This window comes from Candoia aspera, chromosome 1 (assembly GCF_035149785.1).
Source record: "Candoia aspera isolate rCanAsp1 chromosome 1, rCanAsp1.hap2, whole genome shotgun sequence".
Classification (NCBI taxonomy): Eukaryota; Metazoa; Chordata; class Lepidosauria; order Squamata; family Boidae; genus Candoia; species Candoia aspera.
This window is the reverse complement of record NC_086153.1, coordinates 91,982,522-92,004,010: the sequence shown is the minus strand read 5'-3', so window position 1 is coordinate 92,004,010 and position 21,489 is coordinate 91,982,522. Positions and strand designations below refer to the sequence as shown.

The window sequence follows — 21,489 nt, the reverse complement described above, 5'->3', positions numbered from 1 at the left end:
TGCAGGTACCACAGCAATTCAATGAGCCCTGTCTAGTTTGCAATTTAGTTTCAGTATCATTTGTAATTTCATGTGGCCATAACAGTGGCAAGGCTACTGTCATAATATGGATCCATTTTTCATATTATGATTATCAATTTAGATGTGTTTCAAACTGTCATAATGAAGGAAGTCTCAACTTAGTGAAAGTCTATAATTGACATTTAGTTTAATATCTGATAGAAAGGCTAGATAAAATTCTGTTTCCAGTTGCTTGAAAGCTGGTGGTATAATGGTAGACATTAGTAAGCTAAAAGGACAAGTCTGATTTAGGGTAAACTAGCTCCTCTTCTTTCTTACAGGCTATCAAAACGGCACTAAGCATACCTTCTTCAGAAAGTGTTCAATTTTATATTTCAAACATTCTTCAACAAAAATTTAAAATATGTGTAACTAGAAAAAAGGTAAAGTTGCAAATTTTTAAAGTTCAAATTCATATACATCTGACTTTGATCTAGGTCATTCTTTCAGTGCATGGTTTTAAATATAGTTCAGATATAAAGTTTCTGTAATGTTCGATTGTAATAAAAAGCTCATTTCCTTTTCAAATTTTCACATCTTTATTCCACTGAGGACTGAAAACATGACTGAGATACCCATTGTTCAGGTTATTTTTCTAAAGAAAATCCACAGAAAATATTATGTTACAAATTGGGGAAAATTTTGATGCAATCAAAGCTGGATCAGTATTGCTGTGAATTTGTGGCCAGTATTTTTCACCAGATGCCAATAATCTAATGCTCCTGCAGTAATAACTCCATTTCACACTCATTATATACAGTTTAGATTTTATAAATGAATAGCATCCTGTGTTTTACATAAGACCATGTCTATTAGGCATGTAAACACTGAAGCAATACACTCAAACATGCTTGTGTTAAAAGTAACTTTTCACTACAATTTACCTCTTTCTCTTGTACGCCTAAACGTTTGGAATGTAGGATAAGTCTTCTCATAAGAATAGAATATGCAAAAGGTCAAACTATTTTTAGTGCTGAAGCATTTCCCCATTAGAAGTAAGATTATGTGGATGGAGAAACGTAGCACCTGTTAAGCTACAGCTCTACTTGTCAGATCTAGATCTGTTCAGAAGAGAACACCCATCGTTTTCTAGAAATGTGAATGTATGAGAAAATTAATAAGATCCCAAAAGTACTTATATAACCTCCTACTTACACTCATTCTTCAGAAAATGGGATACAAAGGTAGCAAAGTACTCTAGTTCTCAAACCTGTTCAGGAACAAGCCTTGTGAAAACTCATTGCAAACTTTTAATCTTGCAGTGCTGTTCACATGCTGCCACAATTACTTAGGTGGCTGATTTAAACAAAATAATAAGCGTCCCACTCCAGATTATATAATCTTGCAATTTAAATATAAGCCACACAAACAAAAGCTTCAGGAAATTATTAGCTCCAAGATTTAGTACAGATTTATTTTAAAATGCTGCCTCAATATCTAAATATGCAGACCTAAGTTTTATTTCATAATGAAACATAGCTGTGGAGGGGGTAATGAAGTACAGCTTTTTTTTAAACCATATCTTTTGGACAAAGCAAAGTTACACTGTGTATAACAGTAAACATTTTAAAAAGTCGATCATGACAAATAGTATCATACGTTTACTACTTGCTTTGTATAATCTTCAACAATTACTAGTGAGATTACAAAAGAATTAAAACAGAAACAAAACCAAAACTAAACTACTCTCCAACAGTAAAATTTAAGTAAAATGCTTACATTCATTTGACGACAAGTCATATTAAAAATGCTGCGTAGATAGCAAATAATTTTTTCAGCTGGAACTGGTCTTCAGTTTTTATTCCTATGTAAAAAAAGATGTAAATATATGCACAATTATAGTACTGTATTTTTAGCTACTTAAAATTCAACAACAATACAAAAGGAAAAACCTAACCAATACAGAATACATACCTTTTCTTCTTTACGTCTCTCCTTGTCTTCATTTTCCATTGTTTCTTCTTCATCTTCTACAAGCCCATCCCCTTGGTATTTATCATGTGTCCATTTTGGACTGCTACCTGATTTTTTGAAGTTGAATCTTCCTCTGCCACGCTGGAAAGTGCCACGGCCTCTTCCTCTTTTAGCCCAGTAATCAACACCATCATCTCTGTCATCATGCTAGAGCAAAGAGAATTCATTAAGGAAAATGTAGAACCTAAGCAGCACTTCGTACAGTTATATTTATCATTGATTTCATTGATTACTGTAGCTGAGTCCTTTGGTCTTACTATTCTGCAAGATAAAAAGGTAACAAATATACCAAGATCAACCATTTAGTAAAGCTGTTCCAGTATGATGTATTTGGTTAGTCAAGGATTCCAAGTTTAGGGTGACATCTCTCCCAGTCCCCCAAAATGCCATGGAGTGCAGGAATACATATATAAGACACATGTTCTATCACTCAGCTAAGAGCCATTTTTAATGAATCAGTAATTTGTAAGATACAAAAGCATTATACTTGTTCTATGTTCAAAATCCACTCTGGGGAGGATGGGGGCAAGGCATATGGCCCCTGGGATTTCCCAGTGGGTGCCATGTCCTCCCTCAAGCCAAGGGGTATCATCTAATTCCCACAAGCCCCAGTTTGACAAAGTACATTCAACTTAATTGAATCACCCTAGGGTTCACTAAGGTACCCTATCCCCCAACTCTCTACACACACTCCATTCCTTTTCTCCCTCTTTTTGCATTCTCACCAGCTGCATGAAAGGTTTTTAGACATTTATTATTTCACTGCAGCTCAACCCACCCACCACCCACCCGGAAACTGACAGGTTTCTTTTCCACTTAGACTCAGGGGCATAATCAAGTTTCTTAGTCTTTCTTTAAACAGATTTCTAAACTTCTTCTTGCTTGAGTTAATATTGTATTTTATGTTCTGTTTATGTGCCTTACAATCTGATTTACTTATAGTTTATGGACTGCAAAAATACACCAAAAAAACAAATAGGTCCACCAAAAAACAAATTTTAGAAATATCACAGCACAAGTTCAAAGGAAATTACAGAAAAAAATGAATAATACTAATTATTCAATTATTATTAAGACCAACCAAAATAACAGTAATTTTTAAGTTATTCAAAGTTCTTTATTACGTGAGATAGCAAAAAGTAGGAGATAGAGAAAAAACGGGGGAAAAGTCCTAAAATCCTAAATATGCCTACAATATAGTTCCCTAGTGAACAAAAAGGAGAAACTGATGTTGTTTATGTTAACCAAAGTATAGCACAGGTGTACAAAGAGGTACTGGAAGATTTGGCAGAATATCAAATAATCTTAGAAGTTCAAACACTGTTAAGAAAAATTTCCCCAAAAGAATCTACTACCCAAACTGATAATAACCAAATGCATTCTGTGGCCATGTAACATTGGCCAAAAGAAAACCAGACAGGAAATATCATGGAGGAGGACATAGCTGACTGATCTAGAAGGACCACTCCACTTTTTTGCAAGACCCACTTGTATTATATACACTACATCTAAGAAAAACATCTAAATAAATGTCTTGCATATTTAATGCAAGTCTCAACATTTGTTAAAACCTACACAAACCCAGAAAAAGGAACCCTAGGCAGGGAGGGCTGTATGGGCTGGCTGACGCTATTCTCAATGCAACTGTGAAACAAGAACACTTAATTTGCTTTCCAGTTAACTAGGAGCAACATTGCTCCAAGACAGGATGCCAGTAGTATACTTGGGTTGTGTGCTTTAAAACATCATATGAATGGTTATCACCCTTCCTTGTGGATAAAGTGCCAAACTGGGAAAAATATAAAAAAAGGAAGAATCAGTCAGGGAGTTTGGCTAATACAACTTTGCAGGAGATAGAAGCATCTCTTCTTCTTTATTGTTAAGATACCTCCAAGGTTATGTTGCCTGATGTTTCCCCTACCCAACCCAATAAATCTATACCTGGTTTGGAGCAGACCACAGAAGAAAGAGAGGCAATAGGAAGTATTATCTTTTCTGAATAATATACTGATTTTTTTATTTGTGATCGAGGACAGCATGTTTTATTTCCTCAAGGTCTGAAGTCTGTCTTTGGTTTAACAAAATAAACAGAAAGTGTCAGCAGTATTTTTTTTTAAAAGTTCATCCTCATTAATAGTGCCTCCAGCAAGGGGAAAGGCACAGTTGATCAAAATCCTGTTTTTCCTAAATCCACATAATTAGCTTAATACAAGTTAGAGTAATTTGTAAAAGAAAATGTAGTATCCACTGAAAGAGAGCTTGCATACACACTTGCTATTCACTGAGAAACATTACTAATTAACTCATGAAAAGGAAAATGTATGAAGTGCAAATGAAGAGGAAAACTAACACAGTGAAAAATTAAGCATTAGAAAATTTCTTTAAAAGCAGTCACCCTCCACGTCACTATTACTTAATAATTACTTTGATTTCATGGTCACAAACGCCATTATATAAAGTTAATTATGAGAACAAGATAGCATTATCTCAGTCATCTGCAAGCAATTGAGATATTATTATTATTATTATTATTATTTGGCTTTCCCTCAGCTTTAAGGAAAGCCTAGACCTTCACTTACAGATAATAGAATGCAATCTGCTGAAGAAGATCTATAATTGCATACTGTAGTCTGTACAGGCTAGACCTTTTCTCTCCTCTTGCCAACTGACTAGCTAGAGATGGTGAAGAACTTCTTTCATTAGACCATGTAGATGGATATAAAAGCAAATACGAATACTGATGTTCACTGTAGAAGACTCTATTAAGATTCTTGAAACAACAGAAATAGCTTTAGATATTGCTGCTGTAAAATTTGCTTACAAAATAAGATTTTAGAAAAGATGCATGCATATAATATGACACCCACCAAGAAGTATTTCTTGCTTTTTGGAGTATATTCAGGATCCCATTCTTCCTCTTTTGGTCTCTTTTGAAAAGTAGTGTTTGAATTGCTAGGACCAGTATTTGTTCCAGCAAACACGCCTCTGGCTCTTCCTCTGCCCCTAATTCGAAACTGATTAACCAAAGCATGTATGTATTTAAATGATATATTTAATTCATTTACACAGAGCAATAAATTATTATTGCATTAACTAAAATGCTTTGTTTTTAACACTACATAAAGTTAATTCAAAATTAATTCAAAGCTATTTACACCTACTTTAAGATAAAGATTCAGTGCTGCTGAATAGCATTTCTGTGCAGCATTGATTTATTGAAAACCCCAAATTTCAAAAACGGGTGTTGGGTAAACAATAGTTAATAGCTGGATGCAGCAACAGCTTCCCCACACAGATATGGAGGAGGCTTTTGATAAAGAGAGCTGTTTTCCTGGCTGAATAAGAGAGGTGATTTCCAATAATTCCTTTTCAACCCACACTTCCCCAAAATTGCTGACTACAACTGGAAAAACTTTCAGGTCTCTGCAGGTAGTAGCTTTAGCTCCCAACCTGGCCATCCTCTAAACGTATGGATCACCTCCCAGAATGCTCTAGCTAGCATGATTAAATTCACAGAGTGCCAAGAGGCTGCAGAGAGAAGGAAGAATCAGAAAGTAACATCTCCCTCTTCTCTAACAGCCAGCCACTAAAGGGAACTCCACTTGGTGACACTCCCACTGCAGGAATAAAGGCTTTACCAATTCTGCAATGTTTGCCAATGCCTCCAATTTTCCTACAATACTGACAAAGGGCTCAGGCTCGAGAAATGAAGAAAATGAAGGTCACACTTTGGGAGTTACTGTGATCTGGAGTCATATGTCACAGTGTCAATGTATAGTAATACTGAGTCTGGTCAACAGAAAGAGCAAGAAGGGAGAAAAAGACATAAAAAGTCTAGTATACCCAATTAACTTTAAGACTTTCTAAGAAACAATATGGGAAAAAATGATTATTTCAGATAACACTGTCAGTTGAAGTAACCTTTTACTTTAAATGCAATTTTGATATCAGTTTCTAACAGTTCCATGTTATTTCTAATTAACTAAAATGTATTTCTAATTCAGAAAAATTGTATAAAATCACATAGAGCCGTTTTCAATAACTGCAGTTTCACAGTAGTTTTGAAAACTCTGCCACCAAATTTCAGAAATGCACTGGTGGAATGCAAAATTCAAAAGAAGCCTCACTGAATTAGGCTTACTCCTAAATAAATACAGGTGAAACTGCTATAAGACAATGCAGCATTTTTATGCTGCATGTGCATATCTGTCATACTTAATCCCTATTGCATTTACCACTAGCTGCTCTATTCTGTGTTGAAATAAGGTAATACTATGGCTAACTCCCAATACAACGATTTAATAGTTAAAAAAGAAGGAAATCAAAATGTCAAAGTAACTTGAAGAACAAGTCAGAGAAAATACTTAAGAATAAATTATTACAAATGGAAGTATGAAATCAGAAAGAACACACAGAGTAAAATAGATAATTAAGGATGCTTGGGCTTTAAACACACAAAAGTTTGTGAATACTTAAAGTAACAATTTATCTGAGAAGCACAGATTAGAGGTACAATAAGATGCTAATGCATCTCTTTCATTTTATGCCAAACTAACGTATTATCTTCCTATACTTTAAATGTACACACCTGGCTGCAAGTTATATTCCAAAATTAAACATTTCTAATTGCATTCCCATGTTTCAAATATACACTGGATATTTTAATTCGATCGTTATAAACTATGTTTAAAAATAACTACACAGAAGAAACTTACAAATGTGCCTCTGGGTCTTCCAACTCCTGTAAAACCTGGATATTCTTTCTGCTCATGATGGGGTTTAAGTTCTTCTTCTCTTTCTTTCTTGCAGTCCTTTTCTTCTCGGGAACTGGATGAGGAGGAAGATGGGGAGGAAGTTGAGGAAGATCGAGAATGGTCTTGTTCTCTTTTTTGTTTACTGAAAAATAAGAAACCATACTATTTGCTGTTGCATCCTATGTTCCAGACTAATTTTCTGTACTCTTAGAAGTTATCCTCTGTTCTTGTTTTGAAGCTAATGTGGAACATTATTACTCCATCCAGCTTCCATCTATAATTTTAACAGCTATGGCTCATTAGCACAATGTTGTTAATCAAAAATAGCTAATTAGCCAGTAAATTTAGTTATATTTAAATGCATGCTTTTGCATAATCACGAAAATGGGAGGGAAAAATGACTAAAGGTAAAGTATCTAAGATTTTGTCTAGTTCCATCTATTGTAATACCTTACCCAAACAGTTTAAAAAATGGTATTATCTTTTAACTACGTAGCCACAAGATGCAGAACTAATCAGTAACTGACAACCATGTGGACATCAGTGAAGGAAAAGTAAATAGAAAGTACAAGTAAATCAGTGATTTAATAATATATAATATATATGAATGAGCAGGACATAAAAATGATATTCATATTCAATCTTCCCATAGCAAATACATTTGGCATTGATTTGACCATAGTTTTATAATAATACCAAATTCAAAAAGCATAAGAGTTATTTCCAATATTATCACTGCAGCAAGTACACAGAATTAAGTTGCTCCTAAAAGACTAACCTCTATAATTTCAAATCTATTACAAGTCTTGAGAAAAAGAAATTCCTCTTGCCAACCCTCCCCCTGCCCAAGTTAAATCTACACTTCAGTAAAATTCTCATAGTCTGGGTGTTATGAGTTGAAAAAGTGCGGAATCAAGCATAACGAACCAAAGTTCTTACACAAACTGTTTACAGAAATGTACTGCATTGAAGTCCAACCTCCTGATGTAGCCTGGATAATAGGACAGATTAATTTGTCATTTTTTTTCAGTGTTAGCTTGCTATTCCAAAGTTTTTGTCCTCATCCACCATAAGCCGTGTAAAAGACAAATACATTTTTGCTGTAAAACAAATAATTTTAATTGTTTACATTTAGATGTGCCATTGTACAGGGAAAACTGAAAGCAATTAAGCTTATAATTATATAATTAGACATCTAATTAGAAGTTAAACAATGATTACAAGAGGTTTTTTTTTTACCTATCATCTTTGAAAGTTTTATAATCCTTGTAATCTTTTGGAATTTTCTCTTGCTTTCTTGACCCACTGGATTCCCTGGAACCTTTAGAATCTCCTCGTTCTTTACTTCGCTCTTTTCTACGACGATCGATGTTATGTCGAAGATCAGCAGAATCACACTTTAATTTTTTATCCCCCTAGGTCAGAAACATTTCAATGACATTTCTTAGAACTAAAAATGCTAAAGTATATAATGAGATGAATTTGTTAGTTTAGTCCTATGCATACTTGCTTGAAAATTCCACTAAACATAGTAAGTTTTGCTTCTAGGAAAATTATTCTACCTAGAAGCCAATTTGGTGTAGAGGTTAAAGACACTGGATTAGAAGTCAAGGGACTATGAATTCTAGTCCTGTTTTAGGCACAAAATTCAGCTGAATGACTTTGGGCCAATCACTCTTTCTCAACCCTAGGAAGATGACACTGTGAAGAAAACTGCATGGACTTGTTCATGTAGTCACCAGGAATGAGGGCTGACTGAGTGGACAATAGCAACCAACTATTTAACAGGCTTGATAGATCTCTATTCTGCCATTTCCTTACATTAGACTATAAATTTATAAATTTATTTATAAAAATAATAAAGGTGGGATAAAAATTAAATAAATACATTTGATTTTTTTAAAAAAAAAACTCTTCTAAAAAATGAAACAATAAAACAATCCTTCCAAATATTTCATGAGAGTAAAATCTCAGCATAATTTGGGAGATGGGCAGTGATAAATTTGATTAATAAATAAATAAATAAATAATTTCTTATTAATGTTATTACTAAGATCATCCTCTTTAATTAAGTTATTACATGGAATACATTAGAAACTAATGTCCTTTATTTTTTGAGAATACTGATTAAAATAATCCTTTTGTGTTCATGTCTCATAATTCAAGATGCACAAAACTCACCCACTGCATCCTTAAAAAATGATAAATACGTCAAGCTTAATATCACTTAGGATAGTAAACTATAAGTGCAATTTTATGAAAGATGCTTTAGGATAGAGACTGAGATCTGGACTATATTGGATGCCTTTACTGAAATAAGTATATCAATTTGGAACCTACTTTCTGAGCTTCTTCTTTAAAGGCTCTCTCTTCTCCTGATAAACGGGTATGCTTCCTCAGGGCACTGGGAGAGATGTCAATCCTCCTAAATGCAAGATTTTCAAAAGTAATCATTATGACTGACAACATCCAGAATTGTCAAATGGAAAACTGAAAACACAAAAAGGAGTAAAATTAAACCATTAAAATGTTAACATGCCCCTCTAATAAGCTCTCTCTCTATGCATACATACATACATACATACATAAAAACAAATCAACATGATCAATACCCACATAATTCAAGAATCCAACCACAGTACTGAAAACCAAGCAGTCACAATATTCTTTATATAAGAATACACCCAAGCTTTTTTTTTTAGAAAATGTAAATTATTTTTACATTACAAAACACAATGCACACAAACAGTTCTTTAATCCTAGATATTGTTTATTATCTCTTTCGATATACATGGTTTCCATTTAAATGGAATGAAAAATAGAACTGATGCATATACATTTTGCAGGGATTTACATCCAGATAGCAAACTGTTAATATTATAAAATCTTAAGTATCACAACAGATACAGCAATTTTACTCAGGAACTTGTGTTCTATTCATGTTCCATATTCAAGAGACATGGTGCTTTTTTATCAATGTAAGCATCATTTGGTAAGTGATTATCTATCATTTAGACTAAACAATAACATGATGCCATACCTGTGTATTTCAGGACTCTTTTGCCGGGTGCTATGTTCTTCAGTAGCCTTCTGATAAGCAGTGAACCTCTCACTTAGGGTCATTCCAGCTGATTTGAAATATTGTTCTGTAGATTTCAGACGATAAGTACTATCTAATTAACTGAAATATATCTACATATATCAAACTAGAATGCAGAAGAGCCAAAGGACTTCATAATATAAGCAATAAACATTTTCCCAATCTCTTTGTGGTAACCACATTTAAAATTTCCTTATACATCTGTACTTTTTATGCCAATATTAATTGAATGTTCACATTTTTTAATAAAAAAAAGTTAGACAAAATTTATAGTGAGCATCCTGTTTACCCATAGGAGCCAAATACATTATGATGAGAGAAATACTACAATTTTAAATGGAGCATTATCATACGTTAAATTAATTGATACATTCGGAATTGCAATTTTAAAAATAACGTTGTCGTCCTACGCATACTTCTGTAAGAATAAGCCCTCTTGAACTCAGCTGGACTTATTCTCCAAAAAGCATACAGTGAAGATTCACAAGTCAATTTTTTTTAAGATCACAATTTCTTTTTAAATCAACACCAAGATCTAGCACCTTTACATTTTAACATCTGGCATTTTGGCAAACTTGACAGCATAAAGTTTCTTGTCTTTTAACCAAGACCGATAAATTGGTAACACACACACTACATTCTGAAAGACCAGTTCAACAGATGTGTTTAAATGTAAAATAGTACATGTGTAAATTAAAAAGGACTATGAAATGTTACATATAAAGAAAACTATCTGCTTAACAGGTCAATGTACATCTGTATCAACTTACCGCCCAACATCCAGCACATCTCTCAAAACCAATCATTAAAACTTGATATGGCCACTACAAGGGTAGTGCCTCAATCATAATTCCATCAAACACAGGAATTTGAGCTAGCAATTCAGTTTTTGTGCCATTTTTGCCAGGAAGATAGAAGGTTCAACTTTGCCTGTTTGTGCATCTGTTATCTTTCAACAGCTATTTTACTTTTGTAATATGGATTTTGCCATTTCAAAACACATTCCAGGACCTAGTTGCAATGAAAAAGAAAACATCACTGGGCATTTTCAGCTCTATGTAAGTGAAGAGCTGTTCAGTCTAGCTGCATTGCACCAATAATGTAAAATTACTACTACATTTTTACCAAAATGTGAGCCACAGATTCCTTTTATAGAGTGCAGAAAGATTTAAATAACCTTGGGAAGCAAACTGTGATTCAGACGTATTAATAACTTGGCCAAAGACCAGTAGTTAAAACAAGGTATGTATAAATATTTTATATATGAACTGAAAACATTCAATTTAAATGATCTCTTTGGCACGCATACTGACAGGGATTTTATAACCTCATAATTCCTTTTAACTCTTAATAAAAAATGAAAATGTAGCTTCTTTTAGAGTAATGTAACATCAGTTGAAGCCAGTTTGGTGTAGTGGTTAATGCACTGGGCTAGAAACTGGGAGACATTGAGTTCTAGTCCTGCTTTAGGCACAAAGCCACCTGGGTGACCTTGGACCAGTCACTCCCTCTCAGTCTTAGGAAGGAGGCAATGGCAAACCACTTTCGAAAAACCTTGCCAAGAACACTGCAGGGACTTGTCCAGGCAGTCTCAGAGAATCAGGCGTAATTGAACGAATTAAAAAAAAACACTAGCTAGCTTTCCCAGTTTTCTAGGCAAATATATTCGAGGGGAGAGGCTTCTAAAATTTGGTTCTAAAATATTCTAAATCCTCCAACCGTCCTGAGAAGATTTTTGCAGCTTCTGAACATGCAGCTTCTGCACAGGAAATGCTCCTGCCAACAATGGCAAAATCTGGATTCAAAATTATGTACTTCTCATACAGAAACAGAGCTTTCTAATAGGCCAAGATAATTTTTTTATTGTAAATAAATAAAAAGTTGCCTATTGCTCCTTTAATAAACAATTAATAGCTTTAAAGTCAGATGAGTAAAACATGACATTATGATATCTTTAAAAACAAAATTATTTTTTTTCTTCCAAAGTCTCTTTATTTATAATTTTAGAAAAGAAACGTTACAGGACTGTTGGGATCAGTAAATCTGTACGCTCTTCATAAGCATTTTCACATTTTCAGGATTTTTCTTTACCCTGGTAGAGTTAACTGCTCCATCAGAAAGAGCAATATAAAATGGGTGATAAAATCTAGAAGTGAATGGCACCATCCAATTTCAAGCTGAATATTCAAATTATGAAATATAATTATATGAAGGTGAATAAATAAACAATCTGTTTAAACTAGACTTCCTGCATGTAAAAAATGTTCCTTATGTTCAACTATGATGACTTCCCTACTCTAGCATTACTCAAATGTAATAGTTACTGAACCGGAATGCTAGAATAGGGGAAGAAATGTAGCAGAGCAGCATACAATTTCCATCACAAAGTTCCAGGTTCAGTCTCTGGCATTAGGAGTTAAAAATCCAGTCAAATAGGAATTTATATGAAAGATCTCTGGGTGGTAGTACGGCAGTAAGTGGAGCTAACATTGAGAAAGGTGGACAAACAGTCAAATGTGGTATAAGCCACACATGTATGTTTATTTCCTTGCCTATTTTAAGGGAAACAAAGCAATCTATATTTGAACATGTATCGGTATGTGTGTGTGTGTGTATGTATGTATGTATGTATGTGTGTATATATATATATATATATAAATATGTGTCAGTATATTTAAGGTATATAAATATACGCTTCCAATTGCTTCTGGAAATCATGTTCCTTCGATCCCCCAATATGTAACAGAGCAATTCGTGACTCTGCCTGTAAGGTCATGTTAATTTACAGTCTGGCATGCTGTATATAAGTTCTCCAGTGCTTTCTGCTACCTCCTCTATTAGCAATGAAAGCAGAACTAAAGGCTTCCAGTTTTAGTCTAGCAGTTTGTTCCTGTTTTTACATATCACACAAAGCCACCTTTTTCAACCGTCTATCCTCCAGTAGAGCTGAGACTTAACTCCCAAAGTAAATGGAGAGTATTAAGCTAGGAAAGAGCTATGATGTGCAAACACATTGTTTTCTACACGGTTTTGGCTTGTTCTATTAAATTTTAAGGGAAGTCTTGGACTCAGTCATCAAATTGCAGTATTTTAGCTCCCACAGAAGGAATAATTTTAAAGAGAACATTACAAATGCATTAGTTTAATTTTTTTAGCGCATATTTTCTTGGATTAGGTATGTACATCTCTGGCAATATAAATGAATACCATTTAGATATTTCCTTGAATCAAATCGCATATAAATAAACAACTGAAATGGAAAGATTACTATATATATATAAAAAAAAAACTGAAGTGCTTCTATCAAAAAACCAAGATGCCCATTTCTGTACTTGAAATTAGTCAGAACCTTGCATTTACACTTGCCTAATTACCATTCTATCTTTATTGTGTGTGACAGTCCAGCAAGTACTCTGTCAGTAACCCTTAGGGTTCCCAAGTGGCATCTTATCTTCTTAAGTATGTCTTCCATTAAAGCTTTCATGAGGAGGAGGATTGTTTTCTTTAAATAGTATCACTCATTTGGCACAACTGAAAGTGCATTATTTACATTCAAATTAGTATGCACTTGCAAATATGAGTGTTGCACTGTTTGTCTCCTGCGTTTGTGTGTTGCTGTTACATCTTGTATTTTCAAACCATCCTGTTTTGAAGCATAACTTTATATAGGTTATTAGGTGGAAATCCAAACTTGCCCTGAAATTACTGCAATATATAGTACTATAATACTATCATTAATATATAGTACTATCCAGTTTGACTGTATCATGACGTAATAAAACGCAAGTCTTAATTTGACATTGTAGCTTAGCACTAAGAGCAATAGGTTATGTTTACTGTTCTCTTCTGTAGTTTATGTCCTGATTACCAGGAAACACACTGAGGCGAGGACTTGGTCTCTAATATTTATTAGTAGTACTTAACAAGAATCCTAACAAACTGAGAAAGCGTGGGAAAACCCAGCCATATAAACCCCAAAGGTTAAGGCGGTCCCGATCTGTGTCTCTTTGAATGGCTGAACAGTTCCTCAGTGCTACGCATGCGCTTGACAGTCTGGGTGAGAGCCCCCTGCTCGCCATCCTTACTCATGACAGTTTATCTCAGTAATATATACTGTATCAGCAATTCTATATACACACACGTACACATATCTGTAGCATTAACAACTTATGCTGCAGGTGCACAATTCCCATGGTAACCCTGAGAACCATTTTTATAATTTCTGCTGGTTCCAAAAGGCCATGTCACTACTATTTTTATGTTTAGCTCATTTGTAATTTTTCATAACACATTCACAGAGAACCTTGATCTCTCAGCTTATCCTCTTTTTCCCCCTTATTTCCCTATCTACAAAATCTAGTCCTTTGATACCATCTGTTTCCGCTTTCCACCCTATAAAAATCCCGTCCTTTTTTCTTCTTTCTACCCTATAAAAATCCCCTCCTTTCGGCACTACTGCTCACGTATTTCCTATAGCTCTTCTTTCTGAATCTATGGAGAAAAGGATCAAGTAATATGTTATATTACTCCTCTAAAGTTTTCTAATACTTAACAAAATGTTAACATGTTTCCTAGAATGCTATATATTATATATAACTGTAATAGGAAAGCACATACAAAAAAATCAACATGAATACAAAAGAGTTGAATTTAACAGACTGAAATACTATTCTTCTCCTAACAGCATGTGATACTTGTCTCATATGGTAAACTCAAGACGTACCTTTTACATGATGAACTAAGGATACAATGTGCTGAATAAATGACTCTGATGTGCTTTTGCTGGCTTGTGGTAGCTTTATGTGGTCAAAGATGGATCGGAACTCTTGCTCCTTCTTGACTGAATGGACAAGTGTACTAGCAAGCAGCCTGTCTTTAGTCAAGGAAGCAGGTCTAAGATGCATAATAAAAACAAAACCAGGAAAGTAAGGTTTATGAAAAATGAGCTCCACTATGGATATGAAAAAGTATTAAAAATTTGGATAATTACCTGTTTGAATCATCAAGTGGCACAGGTGCCATTTTAAGCTTAACTTCAGGTCGATGAGAGTCACTGGCTATCATTTTGATCCTAAGTGGGCTCTCCTCTCTGAAGATAGATTTCTCTCTCATATCCAGATTCTTGTGTAGAGGAGGACTATAATCAAAGAGTTCTTTGAGCTTTTCAGACTTTACCTGTTCAGGTGATTGCATCTCTTTCTTCAACATTCTTTCAGAGATTTTCTCGTCTTCCTTGTGCTTATCTTTTACTAGACTAGGTCTTTCAACTATGTAGCTAGTTGTCTCTTTAAGTTTATAACCCTTATCTTCTCTAAATCCCTCACCTTCTCTATTTGCCTTCATAGAGATTTTAGATTTGTACTTGGAGCCTTCCTCCTCAACATTCCGGTGAGATGCAGCAAAGCTCTTACCCTGATCTGCCAGAACAGACTTTCTGAACTGTCTATAATCTTCAGTTTCTTCTGTGTCTTCCCCTTCTGAATCATTAAATTTTTGTTTTCCAGACTCTTTATCCATATAATATTCCAAAGCTTCCTGGTCTTCCCACTCTCTCTCTCCCTCTGTCCTCCCCTTTTCTGATCCTCTATCTTTCTGAGCATCTTTTTCTCTAGTGTTACTCCTATCAAGCAGGTATACCCTAGATTCTTCATCTGTATACCTGTAAACAGCAAAGAGGAAGAGGATAACACCTGGCTATATTCACTGAAAAATAACACAAAATTCAAAACCAGTGTCATTAAATTTAAATGTTATTTTAAGCATGGTCCACATGCAAAAATTATTTTTCAAATATTAAATAATTATTTCAAAATCAACTTTTTTTGCACAAAATCCAGTACTTCTGAGCCCTTTTTATCTGACAGAGAAGTTAAAGTGCATAGAAGGAAGCAGCTCGAGTCATATAGTCAAGATCATAGCTTTCAATACAAATGCAGAACCTGAAGCACAATTCTTTTTTTTTTTTTCATGAGAACATGAGAATAGCTTGATGGATCAGGACTAAGCCCATTTGATCAGACTTCTATCTCACGTGGCCTACCAGGTGGATATTGGAAGTCCACAAATAGAAGACAGTCCTCCTTTCCCATTGCCGCTGCCATGCACCTATTATGTAATGGGCAGATTGCCTCCACGTTTACATGCAGCAATCATTCATCAAGACTAGTAGCCACTGAAAGACCTGTCCTCAGAAATTTATAGCAGATAAAACTGTTAAAGATTAGCTTATATAAAAGGCCCAATATTGCTTACATAAAATGCCATTACAGAACTCACCCCAAACCTGCTTACAGTAAAATATGGTCAACTGGCCATAATAGGCACTTGAACAAGTATTAAAATGATGGCTTTTCTTTTTTATATGTTAAAAATACATCTAAGTTCTATTCTATTTATCTTCTATTTTTTCCATGGTATCTTTACACTACTTACAATATACCACTTAGCAAATAATATCTTCTAGTTTCTTTATAAAAGTGTAATTAGTTTTCTGACTAATTCAGTAACTGGACAAGGGAACATCATTATGTAAACAGATATAACTTTCAGTTATATTTCATACATAAGATAAACAAATACTAAGAACCTCATAAATGAAAAAGTATTTTAAATCTACCTTGCAATCAGTTAAATTTAACGGTTCAAAGTAATTTATTTAATTTCTATCCCTTTATTATTTTTATAAATAACTCAAGGTGGTGAACATACCTAGTACTCCTTCCTCCTCCTATTTTCCCCACAACAGCAGCCCTGTGAGGTGAGTTGGGCTGAGAGAGAATGACTGGCCCAAGGTCACCCAGCTGGCTTTCATGCCTAAGGCAGGACTAGAACTCACAGACTCCTGGTTTCTAGCCCAGCACCTTAACCGCTAGACCAAACTGGCTCTCCTTATGGTCTATAGCATATCATGGTAAGTCATAATAATAGTTCTTTCATTAAGTATGGATGTGCAAATTTTGGCAATTCAGGAATGGAATACTCTTTGAGAACTCCAAAACATTCTGTTTCCCCTCCAGACCATGTTGTTTCAGGGGCAATCTGATGGTTTCCAGAAGTAAATTCCCCAAATTAGAAGGAATTTGAAGGGTAACATTTCAGTTTTCTGGAACTATTAGTTTCCAAATCGCTGGAGTTCACACGATCCTACTAAGGATTCTTCTCTATTGTACTACTCAATAAGGTATTAATGTATAAGTGCACATTAGAAAGGGTACATTAAATTTGCTATAAATATAGAAACACTTTCAGAACAGGGTTCTCAAAATACATAGTTTTCAAAATGAAATATAGTTTACATTTAATCTTTACTGATTTCCTATGAATTCATTATATTTTAAAGAAATATATATATTTACATTCCTGATCCAGTGAAATATAGACATGTCAATTTTTAAATTCTAAAGCCAAAATGTAATTTGAAAATAAAAAAAATGCAGATACTCTTTATTGCACAGTACATATAATAACAGAAATGTTTATGCTGACTAGTCAAGCACCTTAATTTTTATAGTTATACTGCTTACCTCTTCAGAAACTTTCCTCCTTTTGCACTTTCCTGTTCCCCAGCCTCTGGATAAAAGGAACGCATGCGGGTCTCCTCACGTGCAGCATTCTGTGATGCAACTGCTTTTGCAGGGCTTCTTCTTGAAGGAATGTGATGTAATGGGCTATTCTGAGAAGGGCTATAGCGACTGGAACCATTTCCAAGGGAACCAGACCCAGATCTTTCAGGGCTATGCTGAATGGAATGTGAATGCTGAGGTGTGCCTTTTGCTGAGTGGACTGTGCTGAGCAAGTGAGCATCAGAGCATGAAGAACTCTGACTAGGTGGAGAGGCAATAGAAGGGCTATGAGGCGACCGTGGACTGTTATCATACGCAGAAAGACCAGGCCAAATATCAGCTGAAGCTGCTGCTGATTTATTAAAATCATCTAAAGTCTCAGAAGGGTCATGTTCAAATGTACTTTTCTCTTCCTCTTGTGATTTACTTTTTAATGGGCTGTCCTGCAAAGCAGTTGACTCAGTTTTCTTCGGCTGCTTTTCTGATGAACCACGTTTTTTGGAAGAGACTGGAGATTTGCTATATGGAGATGAAGACCGAGATGAAGAGGATCTTGGAGATCTAGAAGATCTGTAGGATCTACGAGATCTGCTCCGAGATCTTTGAGAAGAGACTGAACGCCTTTTTGGGCTCCTGGAACGTGAGCGGCCTCGTCTTGGGCTTCGAGAATGCCTTCTATTCCAGACAGGCCTGTAACCTCCACGGTGGTATCTGCCTCCACCTCCTGGATAATATCCTCTACCTCTTCCTCTATAGCCATAAGGACGTCTCATTCCTCTATTATTTCTGTAATCCCTGCGGTAATCTCTATTATAAACGCGATCTCTACTGCGAGACCGTGAGTACGTTCTAGACCGAGACCTAGAACTAAGATAAAAAGCATGTTAGTGTCCCCAAATTTCATTATTCTTGAAAAACAATACACTGCCCAAGATCCAAAGCAAACTATTTAGTGGTATGAACAAGAAAATATAATTTCTATGGGAAGTACTGTAAGGCAAGAGATACTTTGGAACACCAAGTTGTAAGGGACTAAGATCTGCCAACAGAATTTATCACCTGGCCCAAGTTTGCAGATAGAAATATTTTCTTTACTGACTGGGGGTGATGGAAGGAATGAGTTAACAGAGGCCAATGGCTATTTTCCTATGTTTCAGTAGTATTATCTAGGCATTCCATATTATTTGTTGAGAGTGGAAGAATGGTATCCTGAACTGGGAATGATACATTTCAGAGGTTAATAGATAAACTGCCTAAAACAGGAAAAAGACTCATAGATATCTGCAAATTTAAATATCTGCAACTAGAGTTTTTAAGGCTTGTCTCCTTCCTGGCTGATTTTGTCTGAGTTTAAAAACTTAGCAGGGTCAAGCAAGACTTCCAAGAGCTGTTGGCTAAACATTATGATGAGCTCAACTTGAAGGAAACTATCTTTCCCAACAAAAGAGGAACTCTGTGCTTTGTTTTCCTCCCTATCTCCTACAATAAGCTGACTACTTTATACTTCGTTTCCTTGGCTTAGATACCCCATATCTACCATTGTTTTAAACAACTTTGACTCTCTCTCTCTCTTCCTTCTCCCCATTCTCCAGGACTACTTGCAATTTATTTTATTACTCTTTTCTTTAGTTGTCATGTTTTTTCTCTGCTGCCTTCATAATCAACAGCAGCTCTCACTGCTAATCCTTCACTAACTGACCGTATAGCACTCTATGTATTTTAAGAGTCCTGGCAGACATTCTGGGTTCAGTAATCAAAGGATGTAGAAAGAATCCACTATCCTCTGTCTGCTAGTTCATTGGGCAGAAACAAGTCTTTCTACCTCGCTTTTAGGAAAATGGGACAAATATGGTTTGAGCCATGAACACTTAATGAAAAGGTAGAACTGGAAAATGAATCTGAAACAACTGGGTAGAAGGATCTGAAACTGAGAAAAAGTAAATTAACAGCAAGCAGAAGTCTGGAGTCAATGGGAAGATTTAAATATGCCACTGAAAATGGGGACCAACAAGCAGGGACAAAGATACACAGGGAAGAAAAAAGAGTGGCTCATGTGGGATATTTGAATGCACCCAGGAAGCGTGCAATTTTAAGCAGTACTTTGGCGTTCTACTAAAAATCAGAATGTAAAAATCAAGTAACTGAGTTAACATATAAAGTGCAAAGTAAGTACCTGTATCGCTTTTTTCTAGAATGCGATCTGGATCTGGATCTTGAACTGGACTGAGATCTAGTCTTTGATCTTGAAGAATGGGATCTAGTGTTAGAGCGACCCATATTTTCCACAACAGCTTATACCTACCCAATAGGAAAAAAGAAAACATGTGGTCCTATTTATTATTAGCAGAGATAAATTATTCTAGACTTTATTCTAAATAGAGATCATAATACATACATCACTATTCTTATCAAATGAACTGTAGCTTAACTTTCCAATTATTTCATTTGTACATTTCTTTAATTTGGGAATTATATTGGGAATCAACTTCAGTATTCAACTGGTTTCTCAAATCCTCATTCCTGCAACAGTAACTTCAGCCCATTGATAATGCTACATATAGGTTATTGATTCCTGCTGAATAGGGCAGACTAGAGAGGACAGAGGAAGGGGAGAAATAGTGAAAAACAGACTGAAAAGCAAAGTCCATAAACACAGTTCTATCTTTTCAGTCTTCTGCACAACTTAATCCAAGTTAACAAGAGTCTATGACCCTTGTGTAATATTTTAGGGAGTACAGGCCTAATATGAGGGGAGAGGTGCAAACGTCATCCTCAGTTAGCCAAACTGAATCTATGTACATTTGGATCCAATCCAATGTTTCTCAAATAATTTAAGATTAAAGGAAACCCTAAGCCCACAAATATTTCCTACAGCTACAGGCAATCTCAGAACAGAATGCCTAATAATAACTGATAGCACTGGATTTTAAGCATAAGGCAAAAATCAGTTGAAAGGTCCCCAGATAACAGGGATCTATCAGCCTTGCTCAATATTTACAATGAATATATTGTACTCAAGTGGCTTTTATCTGTATGCTGCTACCTCATTTACAATTCCTTACATTAAACTAAAGCCACTCACCAATTATTTCCTATTACATTTCAAAAAAATTCAGAGATTTATACCTATAGATATTTACATGTTCTGTATTTGAACACAAATAAAATATACAGCAGTTTTACAGGCACTTGGTATGTTTTGAACATTTAAAAGAATGTATTCTTAGTTTTGAAAAAGCACAGCATACCACAGAATCTTTTTTTTCATATAAGAGTTCAGTGCCCACCCACTAATGGCGTATGATTTTATCCTCTTTACTGTAACTGTTCCCCTCCTGACACATGAGCTGCTGCAGCCCCAAAGCGACCAGCTCAGGAATCGCGGGCACGCAACAGAGAACCACTGAAAAGAGGCAGTTTTTTTTCCCTCTTAGTAGTCCCGAAATAATCGCGAGCGACGGCAAGGCGCCCAGGTTGCCTTGGCCGCGCCCAAACAAGGGGGAGGGCGGCGGCCGACCGGCCCTGCCAAAGGCGCGGAGGGCACACGAAATTGTCTTCCGCGCCCCGTCTCCCCCCTTGCCCTCCCCCTCATCAAGCTCACCGCAGCTCGCGCAAGAAAATGAGGGCGGCGATCCTGACGGGAGGAATTAAGAGCATTCTTAGAAAATGGGGGGACCAAAAAATGGGAGGGGAAAACTGCGTCGCGCCCTGAGAGAGATTCGCGCGCTACAGCACGCGGGGAGCGGGGGGAGGGTGAACTGGGGCGACACCATCGCGCTATACTGTAACGGCCGCCGAACCTAAAAAAAGTACAGTAACGAACAAAACCAGGGCCTGAGCCCCTCACTGGCTCGACCCTTAGCCGGACATTCGTATCCCGGCCTGGCTATGGCTCACCCTCTCTGGGCGACACCTCCCGTTCAGCTCTCACCACTCGGCGGCCATTTCCAGTCTCGGTGAAGGAAAAGAAATCGAGGGAGGGGGAGGAGCGGAAAGAAAAATCATAGAGAAGACGCTTTCTGCGACGTTAGAATAACAT

General features: G+C 35.8%; 1 protein-coding gene across 5 annotated transcripts; it reads right to left on the bottom strand.

The window, feature by feature from the left end:
- Nucleotides 1-1,453: 1,453 nt before the first annotated feature.
- On the bottom strand, nucleotides 1,454-21,489 carry BCLAF1 (BCL2 associated transcription factor 1). Of its 5 annotated transcripts, none has more exons than XM_063309576.1 (12): nucleotides 21,348-21,487; nucleotides 19,624-19,748; nucleotides 17,412-18,317; nucleotides 14,879-15,547; nucleotides 14,612-14,781; nucleotides 9,829-9,934; nucleotides 9,129-9,213; nucleotides 8,028-8,203; nucleotides 6,750-6,930; nucleotides 4,902-5,048; nucleotides 1,975-2,181; nucleotides 1,454-1,864 (listed from the first exon to the last, which is right to left on the bottom strand). In XM_063309576.1, exons 2-12 carry the CDS (start codon nucleotides 19,725-19,727, stop codon nucleotides 1,859-1,861), a joined length of 2,757 nt encoding a protein of 918 aa, XP_063165646.1. In that variant the 5' UTR covers nucleotides 19,728-19,748; nucleotides 21,348-21,487; the 3' UTR covers nucleotides 1,454-1,858. The 5 variants fall into 5 exon arrangements, with proteins under 5 accessions (XP_063165646.1, XP_063165654.1, XP_063165660.1 ...); XM_063309584.1 differs by having other exon boundaries at nucleotides 6,750-6,861; XM_063309590.1 differs by lacking the exon at nucleotides 4,902-5,048 and having other exon boundaries at nucleotides 21,348-21,488.

Excerpts from the sequence above, each read along its gene's own strand:
- BCLAF1 (XM_063309576.1), bottom strand. The coding sequence starts at position 19,727 with ATGGGTCGCTCTAACACTAGATCCCATTCTTCAAGATCAAAGACTAGA. Across the intron at positions 15,548-17,411 it reads GGAGGAAAGTTTCTGAAGAG|GTATACAGATGAAGAATCTA; the intron begins GTAAGCAGTATA and ends TGCTGTTTACAG. Across the intron at positions 8,204-9,128 it reads TTAAAGAAGAAGCTCAGAAA|GGGGATAAAAAATTAAAGTG; the intron begins GTAGGTTCCAAA and ends TTTCTGACCTAG.